Source organism: Carcharhinus amblyrhynchos, chromosome 19 (assembly GCF_965287045.1).
Source record: "Carcharhinus amblyrhynchos chromosome 19, sCarAmb.v2.hapA, whole genome shotgun sequence".
NCBI classification, from domain to species: domain Eukaryota; kingdom Metazoa; phylum Chordata; class Chondrichthyes; order Carcharhiniformes; family Carcharhinidae; genus Carcharhinus; species Carcharhinus amblyrhynchos.
This window is the reverse complement of record NC_137342.1, coordinates 2,433,660-2,450,174: the sequence shown is the minus strand read 5'-3', so window position 1 is coordinate 2,450,174 and position 16,515 is coordinate 2,433,660. Positions and strand designations below refer to the sequence as shown.

General features: G+C 48.7%; 1 protein-coding gene across 1 annotated transcript in view; it reads left to right on the top strand.

Annotated features, from left to right (window-relative positions):
• LOC145355579 (cilia- and flagella-associated protein 54-like) overlaps positions 1 to 16,515 on the top strand; it is a 306,344-nt gene that overhangs the window by 173,291 nt on the left and 116,538 nt on the right. Inside the window, exons 31-32 of the mRNA XM_080207830.1 lie at positions 10,762 to 10,953; positions 14,346 to 14,412. Of these exons, the coding sequence (XP_080063956.1) occupies positions 10,762 to 10,953; positions 14,346 to 14,412 (259 nt within the window). The remainder of the gene's footprint in view (positions 1 to 10,761; positions 10,954 to 14,345; positions 14,413 to 16,515) is intronic.

Sequence of the window (16,515 nt, the reverse complement as noted above, 5' to 3'; positions counted from 1 at the left end):
TGTAGTGTGTCAAAGTTTGCAGATGACAATAAGGTGAGTGGCAGAGCAAACTGTGCAGTGGACATTGAGGGTCCGATTTTACCATGCATTTGAATGTATTTAAATGAATTAATGGGCTGGACGCCCGATTTTATCAGCACTTTCCCCTTTATCACCGTGTTCGCCAATTGGGAATCGGCGCAAATCAGACATACTCCATAAAAATCTGAGTCAGGGGCTCCATCAGTGAGGGTTAGTGAGGAGGTAAGTACATAGCGTCCAACGGCTCTCTGCTATTCATGGATGTCCTGTTGTTGCAGCCATTTTCTGTCTCGGGTCGGTGGTGGCTCTGTGAGTGTGTTGGGGGGGGGGGAGGTGGGGAGGCTGTTGCTCTACAGGGTCTCTGATGTCCAACTTGCAGCATGGACCTGGGTCTCAGCACTGACCTTGGGTCTTGCAGTGCTGCTGGGTCCTAGTGCACTCAGCGCACTTCCAGCTGAAGGATGTGCACAAAGCCCTTGTAAGTTGCACTGCTGCCGCCTCTCAATTTTGCAAGGAGCTGCGATTGTGGGGAGCATGTAGCTGGAAGAATTGGGGGGCTGTGATTGTGGGGAGGTTGTGACTGGGGGAATTGAGGGGGCTGTGATTGTGGGGAGATTGTGACTGGGGGAATTGGGGGGGCTGTGATTGTGGGGAGATTGTGGCTGGGGGAATTCAGAGGGCTGTGATTGTGGGGAGATTGTGGCTGGGGGAATTCAGGGGGCTGTGATTGTGGGGAGATTGTGGCTGGGGGAATTCAGGGGGCTGTGATTGTGGGGAGATTGTGGCTGGGGGAATTCAGGGGGCTGTGATTGTGGGGAGATTGTGGCTGGGGGAATTCAGGGGGCTGTGATTGTGGGGAGATTGTGGCTGGGGGAATTCAGGGGGCTGTGATTGTGGGGAGATTGTGGCTGGGGGAATTCAGGGGGCTGTGATTGTGGGGAGATTGTGGCTGGGGGAATTGGGGGGGGGCTATGATTGTGGGGAGATTGTGGCTGGGGGAATTGGGGGGGGCTATGATTGTGGGGAGATTGTGACTGGGGGAATTGAGGGGGCTGTGATTGTGGGGAGCATGTGGCTGGGGGAATTGGGGGGGTGTGATTGTGGGGAGCATGTGGCTGGGGGAATTGGGGGGGGCTGTGATTGTGGGGAGCATGTGGCTGGGGGAATTGGGGGGGGCTGTGACTGTGGGGAGCATGTGGCTGGGGGAATTGGGGGGGGCTGTGATTGTGGGGAGCATGTGGCTGGGGGAATTGGGGGGGTGTGATTGTGGGGAGCATGTGGCTGGGGGAATTGGGGGGGGCTGTGATTGTGGGGAGCATGTGGCTGGGGGAATTGGGGGGGGCTGTGATTGTGGGGAGCATGTGGCTGGGGGAATTGGGGGGGTGTGATTGTGGGGAGCATGTGGCTGGGGGAATTGGGGGGGCTGTGATTGTGGGGAGCATGTGGCTGGGGGAATTGGGGATATGGACAGTGACTGTTTCCATGCTGGGGCAAGCAGCGTTCAATAACCTCTACATGTGGTCCTCTCCATCTCCCCTCTCCCCTTTCAGACTGACAACATGGCTTTTTCTATGCAGCCAATAGATCTGTCCTTGTGGTTGTTGCTGGAGCTGAGGAGGAAGAGCAGAGAGGAATTGCAGGCATAGGAGGCCCGGGCCTTAAGACTTCCAGGACCAGAGGGAGACAACCACCAGAGGCAGGAGGTAGCTGCCATACACCCAGAGGGGGTGGTGTAGGAGGAGGAAGCAGAGACCTCGGCAGTTCCACGCACGAGGGTCCTTTGAGCAGATATTAGACACTGTGTGCTGCCGATGTCTGACTCGGAAAGGAGGCCGTGCAGCACCTGTGCAACCTATTGCAGGACCTGGAACCTAGAGGTACCTAGACTCTAGTGGCTGTCAAATTGACAGCCGCTCTAAACCTCTATGCAACTGGTTCTTTCCAGGCCCCGAGCGGAGAGTCTGTGGCATCTCCCAATTTGCCGTGCACACCTGCGTGAGGCAGGTTACTGAAGCCCTGTATGCCCGGGCTGGCCAGTTCAGCAACTTTAACCTGGACCTGACACAGCAGGAAGCCCAGGCTGAAGGGTTCGCAGCCATTGTGGGGATGCCAATCGTGCAGAGGGCGGTCGACTGCACACACGTTGCCCTCAAGGCCTCCCTACAGAATCCACAAAGATTTGTAAAGAGGAAGAGGTTCCACTCCCTGAATGTTCAGCTAGTATGCCGTGACCATAATATGACCATCATGCATGTCTGTGCCAGACATCCAGACGGCGTGTATGACAGCTTCACTGTCAGGAGCTCAGACATTCCGGAGGCATTCGGGAAGCCTAGGCTACGAGGTTGGCTCCTGGGTGATATGGGTTACCCACTTTGGACATGGCTGATGACGCCTATGCGGAGGCCTGTGTCTGAGATGGAGACCTGCTCATGTAGTCACCTGCTCGATAGTGGAGAGGTGCATTGGGCTCCTCAAGCTGTGATTCCGGTGCCTGGATCGATCTGGCAGGGCCCTCCAATACAGCCCAGTGATATGTTCCCACATAGAGGTCGTGTGCTGTGCCTTGCACAATCCGGCTCTGCAGTGAGGTGACCTCTTGGGGGAGGAGGAGGACATGGAGGCTGACCGACCAGCCATCACTGGGGAGCACGACCAGCAGGAGGAGGAAGAAGATGAGGAAGAACATGCCGAGGAACACCATCCAGGTGTTGGAGGGCTGACAGCCCAAATGAAGCATGCGAGGGCAGCAAGGGAGGTCCCAATAACCAGGCGGTTCACTCACTAGGGATTTGTGTCTGCGGGTTCCATCTCACTCCACACCCTCTCCTCCCCCTCAGTGCCTTCTATATATCCTGCACATTGTCACACCAGAGTGGTGGGCCTGGGTATTCTGTGTGAGTGAGTTTTTTGGCAGGCAGGAGGGTGATGACGACTCGCTAAGCACCATTATGATGATGCCCTGGTGCAAACTAGTCTGACTCCTACCTGAGCTCCACATGCACGCTGGCACCCAGGCCCACGTCTGTGTAGTGGGTAAGGGATCTGAAACCCCCATTCAGGCCCTGAGGTGGGTGGGGTGGAGGACGGGAGAGAATCGCTTTGGGAAACCAATGCCTTTGAAAAGGATTCATAATCGAGAGAAATTAGTCGCAGGTGGGTAGTGAAAAAACATTTATTTACAGTAAAGATGTTTCAGTAAGATATTGTAACATAAAAACTTGTGAACAGAAAATGTTAAGGTGCTTAAATATCTTTCCAACTAATGCAGCCCTTCACCCGTTGCCATCTCAGTGCAACTACAACTTCCTAACTTTACACGGCCCACCAATACGTCTCAGTGATTCCCCAGAATGTGTATTGGAGGTGGAGGGGGGCAGTTGCCTACCCCACCCCGTGGCCTGTGATGAGCGTGGTGGGCATTCTCTGGAGACTGTGGACTTTGAGGGACCTGGCCTGCGTCCAGGTATCTAGGATATTTCCATGACACCCTCTTCATCCTGTTGCCCCTGAAATGCCTCACTGTCAGAAAGTGGGGAGTCAAAGAAGGTGTAGCCACAGCCATAGTCTCCTGGCTGGAAGGCCCTGACATGGGCTCGAGCCCTTCCTCCTCTCTTAGGGTTCCTGTAGGCCCTTGTGTCACTCCATGGGATGGCAGTACTTCTGCAGTGAGCTCCAGCATCATGTGGCACTGCCAGTCCTGGAGGACTACCTGCGTCCTACCCGTGGTGGTCAAGCCCTCTGCGATGGCCACTTGAGTCGGGGGCCACCTCTCAATGACCGCAGCAAGTGCCCTCTGAGACTGGGCCACGCCCTGTAAGTCCTCAGCCATGACCCTCTGAGACTGGGCCTCATTCTCAGGAGCTGCTGCCTTTGTCTCAGCACTGTCCCACTGGGTCTCCTGCAAGCTTTCGAGCTTCTGAGCTATGGGCTGCAGGATCTTGAGAAGCCTGTTCAGTCCCTTAGCTGTGGCTTGCTGTGACAAGTCTGTGGCCCTCTGGGACTCCGCTGTGGCTTGCCGTGACTTGGCCATTGCTTGGAGCCTGCCACTCATGGTGAGGATCCCCTGTTTCAGGCTTTCCACTGCAGATGCCTTGCAATATTGGCCTGGGAAGCAAGACAGGCAATAGCCGGTCCACCTGAAAGCTTTGGGGCTCCTCCCAACAGCCTCGCAGTCGGTCCAGTGTGGCTGTCAGCCCCTCCTGCGTTCCCTGGCTCTGTTACTGCATCTCCAACAGCTGAGGGAGAAGTGATTGCAAGGGATCAGCATATAGCCTGGGGCCAGCTGAGTCCTCACCTCCAGCAGGCCTCTGCATGCCAGAGGCCTCGGACATTCCCTCCTTCACCCAATGTACATCATCAGATGTATCGTGTGCACCAGAGAGTGACCCAGAAGCCTCACCACTAACTGGACCCACCGACATGTCAGTATTTGTGTTGGTGAGTTGTGAGATGGTAGCTGATGCCAAAACAGTGCCACTCTTGGGGGTCCTTTCACCCGCATTCTCTAAGGACTCATCTGAGCTCCGGAGTCTTCAACATATCATTGATGAAGACGAACATCTCGCCAGGGCTATCCCCACACCCCCACTTCTTGCTTTCAGACAACCACACAACCTCAAACAGACCATTGTTCGCAGCAAACTACCCAGCCTTCAGGAGAACAGTGACCACAATACCACACAACCCTGTCACAGCAACCTCTGCAAGACATGCCAGATCATCGACACGGATACCATCATCACACGTGAGAATACCATCCACCAGGTACACGGTAAATACTCTTGCAACTCGGCCAACATTGTCTACCTGATACGCTGCAAGAAAGGATGTCCCGAAGCATGGTACATTGGGGAGACCATGCAGACGCTACGACAACGGATGAATGAACATCGCTCGACAGTCACCAGGCAAGACTGTTCCCTTCCTGTTGGCGAACACTTCAGTGGTCACGGGCATTCAGCCTCTGACCTTCGGGTAAGCATTCTCCAAGGCGGCCTTCACGACACACGACAGCGCAGAGTCGCTGAACAGAGACTGATAGCCAAGTTCCACACACATGAGGACGGTCTCAACAGGGATCTTGGGTTCATGTCGCACTATCTGTAACCCCCGTGACTTGCCTGGGTTTGCAAAACCTCACTTACTGTACTGTCTGGAGACAATACACATCTCTTTAAACTGTGATCAGTGCTCCTTCCACTCACATTATCAGCCACTTCAGGTCTTGAACAGCAGGTTAGGTGTAAGGATTCGCGTTTTAATCAGTAATCTCTAAACTGTCTGTGCTTTATATGCTCTGTCTGAGGCCAGAACTCTCCATTCACCTGACGAAGAGGCAGTCCCCTCGAAAGCTTGTGAGTATATTATCAAATAAGTAGGTTGGACTAAAACCTGGTGTTGTCAGACTTTTTACTGTGTTTACGCCAGTCCAACGCCGGCATACCCACATCATGGACCAGGAGGGCCAGGAGCTGTAGCTGGGGCCTGTGATCCAGAAGGCTGCATCTGTCCCTGCAACACAGGACACAAGGTTAAGTGCAAAGGAGGGAGAGGAATCTGGGATGCCAAACACTCAGTTCACATTTCTCCATTGAACATGGAACAAAGAACCAAGAAAATTACATTACAGGGACAGACCCTTCTGCCCTCCAAGCCTGTAGCGACCAGGCTACCCATCTGATTTGTAACCCCTTACCCTTCCGGGGACCATTTGGCTCTATTCCCACCCCATTCACATAGATCTAGAGATGTCTCTTAAAGGTCACTATTGTATCTACATCCACACCCTCCCCAGTAGTGAGTTCCAGGCACCCACTCCCAACCCTGTGCAAATAAACACGCCTTGTATATTTCCTTTAAACCTTACCCCTCGCACCCAAGACTCGCGCCCCTGAGAAGTTGCCTCAAAGTGATTGAAAGAATAACAGGTGCTCACACCTTGACGACAGCCCGACCATGCTGTCGCTAACAGCCCACATCTCCCCTTCTCTGGAGAGCTACAACGCCTGCTCTTCAAAGGGGGTGAGGACCCAGAGATCTGGCTCACCACCCCCTGTCTTCGCCCTCTCTCTGGCGTTGTGATCGGTTTTCTTCTGTGGAGACAGAAGGAACCATGAAAGAAATGGTGGTGTGACTCCTGCAGAGTATCAGGTGGTGGCTCTTAGGGGACGAGCGCAGTGGGGCTCACTGGGGGAGAAGAAGGAAGTGCTTGGGGGTCAGGAGCTGGAAGCATGCAGGGTGCTGGGGATGGGAAGATCTGGGGGAGATATGGGGCAACATGCTAAATGGGGTTCAGCACTCACCCTTGCTGCACGAACGAGATCATTGACTTTTTTCTGCCACTGCTTCATAGAACATAGAACACTACAGCACAAACAGGCCCTTCGGCCCACGAGTTGCGCCGATCACATTAACACCTACCAATCTATAGACCTATCTATAACCCCCAATCCCATTAAACCCCATATACTCATCCAGAAGTCTTTTAAAAGACCCCAGCGAGTTCGCCTCCACCACCACTGACGGCAGCCGATTCCATTCACTCACCACCCTCTGAGTGAAAAACTTACCCCTAACATCACTCCTGTACTTTCCTCCCCGCACCTTAAATCTGTGTCCTCTCGTAGCGACCATTTCAACCCGGGGAAATAGCCTCCGAGAATCCACCCTATCTATTCCTCTCAACATTTTATAAACTTCTATCAGGTCGCCTCTCAACCTTCGTCTCTCCAGGGAAAAGAGTCCCAGCTCCCTCAACCTAACTTCATAAGGCATGCCTCCCAGTCCAGGCAACATCCTTGTAAATCTCCTCTGTACCCTTTCAATAGCTTCTACGTCTTTCCTATAGTGAGGCGACCAGAACTGCGCACAGTACTCCAAATGAGGCCTGACAAGGGTCTTATAAAGTTGCAGCATTACCTCCCGACTCCTAAACTCAATCCCTCGATTTATGAAGGCCAGTACACCATACGCCTTCTTGACCACCTCCTCCACCTGCGAGGCCGATTTAAGAGTCCTGTGGACCCGGACCCCAAGATCCTTCTGCTCTTCAACACTACCAAGACTCCTGCCCTTGATAGTGTACTCGTTCATCCCGTTGGTTCTGCCAAAATGGACGACTACACATTTATCCGCGTTGAAGTCCATCTGCCACTTCTCCGCCCAGTCCTGCATCCTATTTATGTCCTGCTGCAACTTTTGACAACCTTCCAGACCATCCACAACACCACCGACCTTCGTGTCATCAGCGAACTTACTTACCCATCCCTCCACTTCCTCATCCAGGTCATGTGTGTGCTTGATCCTGGACCGGTAGACGGGCGCCGCAACAGCTCAGTGACTAGCACTGCTGGCTGTGCAGACACATTGATTTGGGCCTGTGTCTGTGGGAGTTTGCGCATTCTCCCTGTGGTTGCGTGGGTTTCCTCCGGGTGCTCCGGTTTCCTCCCACACCCCAAAGATGTGCTCTTAGGCTAATCAGTTTTTACCAAATTGACACTATTTCTTCCCTGAATCTGACTGAGTAGGGTCCCATTCGTAGACATGCAGGGTAGAATAGGTGTAGGGTGATGCGGCGGCGCGGGCTCGTTGGGCCGAAGGGCCTGTTTCCCGTGCTGGGTTGTTCTTTGTTTATTTATGGAAATGACAAACAGCAAGGGTCCTAGAACAGATCCCTGGGGCACTCCACTGGTGCGGCGGGACAGTGCCCTGGCACTGAGTAAGTCAGCGACTTCCTCCGCATTTCCATCAGCCCCCTGGGTCTGCATCCTTCTGGGGGGTGAGAGGGTGTTCTGTCTCACCTCTGCTGCATTCAGCAGCCTCCCCAGGTCACCCTCAGAGAATCGGGGGACTGGTTGTGAGCACGTTTTGTGCAGGAATACCTGCCTACCTGTCCATTCTGGAGTTTTTAATGGAGCTGCTCCTTGTTAGGGCAGATCAGCTGCAGGCAGTTTGGAAGAGCATTGCAGCAAGTTTCATGCAGTTTGCTTGTTGGCATTGAGGGGAAGGCAAGTGAGCACTTGTGGGTGTGCTGATGGGGGGGTTTGCAGATAATGGATGAGTGCCTCAATGATTGGGGACAGGGGAGAGAGACGGAGGTGTCACACAGCTATTGGAGTCCAGAGGCGATTGGGGCCTTGTGTGGGAGTTGGGGGGGGTGGTGAGGGGCATTACCTAGCCTGCATTGAGTAAGGGGAAATGACGAGGGTGGATCTCTCTGCCTGAGATGAGTGAGGGGAAAAGGGGTGTCTGCTGCCACTCTGCCTGAGATGAGTGAGGGGGAGGATGGGGCCACGATCAGTCTGGGTGGGAGAATAAGGGGTCAGTAATGTTGCAGGGGTGGGGCAATGTTTGTGGGGGCCAGAGGGAGGGATTATAGGGCCCGGGAGGGATATGGTAGGGGAGCATTCTATCATTTTTATTTTGGTGCACGTGCGCAGTTGGAGGCACTGATCGGAGCAGCAGGGTTTCAGGCACGTTCAGCCCCACTCACAGGCTTGCAGCACCGTTCAGAATCGCTGATATTTTTTCAGGTTGAGTGCGCAGGGGGCGCTGGAGAACGGGGTCTACAGGCCAGATCAGGAACATTCCCAGATTCAGCACTTAGAATCAAAATGGTAAAATTGGGCCCAGAGGCACAGTGGCGTTGGGTGTGATCCAGGCACTTGCAGTTGTGGAAGATGTACACTTGTTTTTCACTTCACTTAAAGTGAAATTTACATTTTTATTCGACGTATTTGTCTCTGGCCACCGGGCAGGTGCCAAAGAGGGAAATGTCAAATAAAGTATAGTTTGTCAAATAAACATTCCGAGTCTGTACGACTCTGCTTCGGGATGAATGGAATCATGAGATTTGGATAACCTGAACACGACGATACCATTGGTCCCAAAGAGGAGTCATACGGATGGAGAACGTTATGTTTCTCTCTCCACACATGCTGCCAGACCTGTTGCTTTTAATTATTGATGATGCTATGAATATTGTTCACTAATGTCCCCCTTCTGATACCGGATCACCCTGACACACTGCATTCCAGCAACACCACCTTCCTCTGGACTGGGAACATACTGCACTTGAACATTATCCTGAACACACTTCACTCTTACCTTCTCTGCCCTATAACTATCCCAGTTAGAATTATTAAAGTCCTCTACTCTGACTATATAATTTTTGCACCTCTCTGTAATTCCCAAGCAAACATATTCCATCGCATTTTTCCCATGAGTTGATGGTTGAAGGTAAATACCCAGTAGTGTAATGGTACTACCATTGTTTCTTAGCTTTAATCAAATAGGCTCTGCCTTTGAACCCTCTAGAACATCTTTACTCTCTAACACTGTAATATTCTCATTAATCAATATTCATACAATCATAGGTTATAGGACATTATGAGGAACCATCTCTGACCAGTATTTAGACTGATTGGAGAATCAGATGCTTTTAAAAATATCTTTCACTTCGCTACCAGTATGACAAAGTATGCCCAGTTGTTTGATTTCCTCTTCCTACCCCACTTCCGTAGTTTGTATTGCTCTCAAAACTCATGGGGGGGGTGGTGTGGGGGGTGATCGTATGAGAAAGATTCTAAATCCAGAATGAGCGTGAAAACGGGAGAATTTCAGATCCATTTTTTCTGCAAATCCAGATGTCAAATCTTATGCACTTTGTGTAAGAAAAAAATGCTGAAAATCCGTTTATCGCCAGTTGGAGGAGAGATGGGGTCTAAATCACCAGAAATCTGCCTGATAGCAACAGTGGGTGCAATTGCACATGTGTAGGTCTCTCTGCTCTGAGTCGAAGGCTTTGCTGCTTCCAGCTGGCTGCTGTGGCTTAAAGCAGCATCCATCCACCCACCACCAGCTTCTGTGGGGGCCCGCAGCCTATTGTGATCGTCCACCTGGAAAGATTGACCCTCGATCCTTGCCTTGCCTGGAAAGATGGACCCCTGCCCCCTCCCTCCACCTAGCACCATTTCCGAATAGCAGCGGGCCCCCCTCCCTCCCCCACCAATTGCAAATGCAGAGTCTGCAAGGCCTGCACCCCACCCTGCTGATAGACCCACCCCTTTTGCAATGTCTGGTGGGCAGTGTTAGGGTGCTTGGTGGGTGGTGCCAGGTTGGTACTGCCCAAGGAGGCACCCCCTCATTGTCCCGATCTCCCAGGGGGCCTCAATGGCCTCCGGGTCTGCTGGCGAGGTGTCATGCCTGATCCCCACTGATGATTACCCCTATGAGGCCACATAGGCAAGTGATCCCGGGCTTGCGAATCAGATGGAAATTACATTAAAATTATATTTAAATATTTTATTGAGCCTCACGCTGGAAATGGGGATGAGGCTGATCCTGCTGGATATCTAGTGCTGGTAAGATTGTGAAAGAGATGAGAATTGGCACAAACCTGGTTTCTCGGCTCCCTCATGATCTTACTCACCTTGCCCATCGGCCGGTGGCGCAATGGTAGGACTGCCCCCATACAGTTTCCAAGCAATTTGTGTTGACTCTGTAGCTGCCATCATCACAACTAGCAATGAAGTAGTGATTCGGATAATGTGAATCGGCCACACTGGGGAAATATCCAGATATCAATCCTGCACACAAGGATCATTGCTCAAGAAGAGTCACCAATACCAGTAATCTGCAGACAAATTGACATCTTACCAACTCTTGCTAGATTTGTTAGATGTTAGAGGGTTGTGAACCCCAATGTTTATGCCAATTAAAATGTGCTTTATTTTACAGAGCAGCTTTTCGATGTTGGTGCCAAGCAATTGATACAATATTAAACAAAACTGACTTTATAAAGACCTGGCAGCATTTAAAAAGCAGGAGCATCTCATTCGGGCATTCTAAAGATTACAGCCAAGCTTTGCTAGATCGAATTGGTATATGGGGTTGTTTGCAGGCTGGAGTTTTAGCTGCGAAAATAGCTCAGTAAGTACCATCAGCTATCAAGTTATACATTTTTCTACAGCACATAAAACAAAAGTTGGTTCTTGCTTCCTGTTGGTATGAAAGGGCACAGTTTACAAACTAGCACACTGAACTAATCAGGAGCAGGTCCTCGGATTTTGTTGAGAGAAAATGGTGTGGGCACACTGACCTCTACACAAAGCTCTTCATTAATTTCACAAACATACTTTATCAGATGTTCTTCCATTCTGATGCTTACTGCCAATAAATTGTCCAAATTTCACAATTTAAAAAAAAATTCCTATGTTTCTGCAAGTGGCTGCAAATTTTATCTGTTTAATGAAGTGTTCCATAAACATGTGGAAACAGAATATCAAGAAAGCTTATCTGTATTTGGAATGGTTTTCTTTCAGTTGCATGACAATGGCTAACAGATGTGTACAACAACTTATATCGTGCTTTCAGTGAAGGCACTGCAATATATGACATGATTCATATCAGGTGATATTAGATCAGCTGACAGTAGCTTGGTCAAACAGGTAGGTTTTAAGCAAAGTTCCAAAGAATCAAAGGGTGATAGCAAGGTGGAGAAGTGTAAGGAAGGAATTCCAGAGCTTAGGTATTTTAGCAAAGATATTAAAATTAAGGATTTTTAAGAGGCCAAAAGTAGATGAGTGGATATCTTGCATGTTTGTGGGCTTGGAGGAAATTATTGAGATAGGAAGATGTGAGGTCATCGAGAGATTTGGAAACAAGGATGATAATTTTATAATCAAGATGTTGTTTGACTGGGAGCCAGTGTAGGTCAGTGAGCACAGGGGTGAGAGGTAAACGGGTCTAATGTGTTAGGTCCTGGAAAACAGCAGTTTGAATTATCTCAAGTTTACAAATGTTAGAGTGGTAGAAAGATAGAATGTAGGAGACCAGTAAAGACTGCATTAGAATAGTTGTGTCTCAAGCTACTAAAAGTATGAATGAACGTTTCAGCAGCAGATAAGCTGAAGCAGCAGTGAACTCGAGCAATGTAATAGAGCTGGAAACAATGATGTCATGAATCAGAGTTAAATATGACATCAAGGTTGCAAACAGTTGCTAAGGAGATGAAAAGAGCTGGTAGCCAGAGAACAGAGATTGGAATGAGGACTGAGAACAATAGCTTCCGTCCTCCCAATATTTAATTGGAATAAATTACTGTTCCTTCATTATTGGATGTTAGATAAGCAGTCTGATTAGCAATTTCAGTGTTCAGTATTAATATTTAGTAACTTGATACATAAGTACCATTTAAGAGTTTGTAAAATGAGTTTTAGATATGTTTTCTAGAAACAGAAGCAGCCTGAGTATATTCATATTATTAATAAGCTGGAGTTTTGGGCTACACTGAAAATCTCCAAGTTCATTCTGTGGAACATTTAATTCATTTCACATTCCCAAAGTTTAATTGTGCACTAACTCTTCCATGTCTTTGGAGCTTCTGTAATCAAACATCCATTTATTGCCATTGTCTCCCTGTTTCCTTTTGGGCGTCTGTCTCATTCATCCACCACATGTGGTTAAATTTTGTGAAACTGACCTATGAAATTTGCCAGCCAAAATGGTTCAACAGTAGTAAGGACCCTGGGAATGGAGACCATGACCTCATTATCTTCCACTTCATACTGCTTTCTGTAGCTCTACACTCGCTGACATGTTGTTGACAACAAATATAAACTTGCGGCAACCAAAATTATTTATTATCTGTGAGACCAATGTGTTATGGGTTACTATATCTCATCTATTTATCTTCAGCTCTTCTTCCCTCTCACCAGTCATTGGAAATCAATTGTCACCATTATAAAAGAGAGGCAATATACTGTGGAAATTGGGAAGCTGAAGTATAAACAGGAATGTTATAAACTGCAGCACATGCTACTTAGCATACTCAGTATTTACAGCAGTATTTCAAGACTTGCTTAAGAGCGGGGAATAGCAATGTTGTGAAGGTAACATTGCATTTTTAACATGTGGAATAAAATAAGCAGTCTGATTAGCAATTTCAGTATTCCTGAGGGAATGGGATGGTAGTATACTGGTTATGTTAGTAGACTACTTTACCAGAGACCTAGAGTAATGATCTGGGAATTTGAATTAAAATATCACCATGATAACAAGAGGAACTTAATTTCTACAAATTAAATAAATCTTGAGGGTAAAGCTAACATCAGTAATAAAACTCCTGGAGTGTTGTAAACACCCATCTAATGTTCTTTAGGGCAAGAAATCTCTTGTCACCACCAGGCCAGACCTGATGAGGGAGTATGTTTTTCCCTCTTGTTCCCTCACCACCTGCCACTCAGATCCAGTCTAGCTATGTAATTTTGTACTGGGCCAGCAGTGATGCACCAACCCATTGAAGTCCCCAACCCAGAGTATATTCTGCACCCTTACCACCCTGAGTGCTTCCTCCATCTTCCAGGTGGTGCTCATAACATGGAGGAATACTGATTTGTCTGTGAGTTGAGGTTGGTGACGGGGTAGAAGGTGGTAGTGGTGGTGGTGGTGTCGGGGAAGCTGCAGTATATGGTAGCCAGCAGGAGGTTATCTTGCCTGCCCATGTTTGATCTGATGCCCTGAGACATTACTGACTGACAGTAAAACTCCCTCCCATTTGTAAACCACTGCATGCTCGTGGTACCGGACATGCCCAGTGATGGTGATGTGCAGATCATTGTCACTGAGGTACAATTCAGTGACTATGACTGTGTCATGCTGTTGTAGGACTGGTCTGTGAGACAGCTCTCCTAAATTTGGCACAGATCCTCAGATGTTAGTAAGGTGGACTTTGTAGGCTCGACAGGGCTGAGTTTGCCGGGTGGTCCATCCGGTTTCATTCCTTAAAGACTTTTTCACAATTGTGATATAACTGAGTTTCTAGCTAGGCCCTTTGAGATGGCACTTCAATCAGCCACAGATTTCCTTTCCTTTTCTAAAGGGCAATAGTGAATCAGATGGGTTTTTACAACTATCGACAAGGGTCAAAATCACATTATCTGCCATGGTTTCAAACCCTTTTCCCCAGAAGGACACAGGATCTCTCAATTACAAATCCAGTGACAATACCCTATACCACTGCCTCCTTTATCATCTTCCACTTTACTCAGCTTCACGTTATAGTTATCATTATAGGTAATCCTTCTGTTTTAGTTGATTGATGCTCTTTGGTTATGCTAGGACATTTTCGGTGATTGCTTACACTGTGATAGCATAGGTCAAAATAATTTGAAAGTACAAAGCCTGCAAATGAAACTAGAATACAAGTTACCCAATTATCATCGCGCCCTCCACCTGTTAAGTATTTTTTGCATTAATTGATATGAACAATCTCCACAACTCCCTGTTTACCATGTTGTTAATATGCTTTGCTTTTGACTTAGGTTTATTACATTATCAGACTTCAGCTTGAGATTTGATTGCTGCATCTTATCTTCATTTTTATTTAAGGTACAGTATGATCAGACTTACAACCCCACTATAAGAGATGTGTTTACTGTGCAGGTAATAACTATTTGGAACTGTCCTGCTCTCTTTAAGATTGCCACCATCACTCTTCTCAAAAAATCCACGGTACAACTTGTTTGACTTTGCAGAATACCACCCTATCCTCACTATCCCATTGCTCTCCAAGGTCCTTGGAAGTATTATAGAACATAGAACATAGAACATTACAGCGCAGAACAGGCCCTTCAGCCCACGATGTTGCGCCGACCAGTTAAAAAACAATGACCCTCTAACCTAAACCAATCCCTTTCCATCCATAAACCTATCCACGGATCTCTTAAATGCCCCCAAACTAGGCGCATTTACAACTGCAGCAGGCAGGGCATTCCAATCCCTCACCATCCTCTGGGTAAAGAACCTACCCCTGACATCCGTCCTATAACTACCCCCCCTTAATTTAAAGCCATGCCCCCTCGTGCTAGCTTTCTCCATCCGAGGAAAAAGGCTATCACTGTCCACCCTATCTAAACCTCTAATCATCTTATATGTTTCAATAAGATCCCCTCTTAGCCGCCTTCTTTCTAACGAAAACAACCCCAAATCCCTCAGTCTCTCCTCATAGAACCTCCCCTCCATACCAGGCAACATCCTGGTAAACCTCCTCTGCACCTTCTCCAAAGCCTCCACATCCTTCCTATAATGTGGGGACCAGAACTGCACACAATACTCCAAGTGCGGCCGCACCAGAGTTGTGTACAGTTGCAACATGACGCTGCGACTCCTAAATTCAATCCCCCTACCAATAAACGCCAAGACACCGTACGCCTTCTTAACAACCTTATCTACTTGATTCCCAACTTTCAGGGATCTATGTACACATACACCTAGATCCCTCTGTTCATCCACACTATTCAGAGTCCTCCCGTTAGCCCTATACTCAACACATCTGTTATTCCTGCCAAAGTGAATTGCCTCACACTTCTCCGCATTAAACTCCATCCGCCACCTCTCGGCCCAGCTCTGCAACCTGTCCAAGTCATGTCCAGACCTGTTCCAGACCTGTCCAAGACCTGTTCAGGTCAACTGTTTGTCAAGCTCCTTCCATCAATAAATACTGGATATTCAAATGCAGCATATGTTTTACTGATATCTTAACCTTGTATGCTATATTTTCTGCCAATACTTATTACACTAGCCACTTGAGGCATAATCCCAGATGATGATATCCCAGTTACTTTAAGTACTTCTTGTAATTAATACATTAAAAGCAGAAGTTAAACCATGCTTTCTCTTTTTGGTATTTTGCTGATGTGAGAGCTGAGAGCTGATTGCGTACCTGTTTGCATGCGACAATGGCCACAACCTGGCTTCAACAAGCCGGCTAAACCAGGTGAGGGTAGCAACGGGTCTCAACCCTCGGTGAGTTAGGGAGATGTCTATCCCAGCATGTGAAGACAGAGTCTGGTGGATTGAGCGGACGAGACCAATGGAAGGTCCAACGGTCAAGAAGGCGGTCGCTGCAAGTGTCGTGGAACGCAAAGAGCAGGACAAGACACAGAAGACGTCCTGGTCACCCACTGTGCCTGGTCCCATCACCAGCTGCCTTGACTCTTGTCTTGCCACTGGATCTGGATGGGATTTGGGAAGACAGAGTGAGGCTGATGCTGTGCAACTTTCCCTCACTTTACTCCAAATCAAGCGCTAGTCTCGACACCATCATCATCATCATCATCAGTCTCCTGTTCAACCCTTGAAGTCCTGTGGCAATGGGCGAGTGATGAAGCAGCAGGTGTGGATACACTGGGAGCTGTAGTCACGGACCTGCACACAGGCGGCTCAGGTCTAATGGTCGTTTTCCGCTGATTGAAGCAGCAGTGGAACTCGGTGTCTACCTGGGCGACTGAGCAATCCTCTTCAGGAACGCACTGCTCACCTCCATAGAATGAGGAAGGGGCTAGAAAAGGTACCCTAAACATTGCCTGCTTCACTACACCCTGGCCAGTTTACCGAGGCTGGTGGGGATCCCATCTTGCGGTCGAACAAACAAAATAAAACACGAGGTAACACCGCTCACCATTGGCACTGGGAACGTGCGCACGCTTTTGG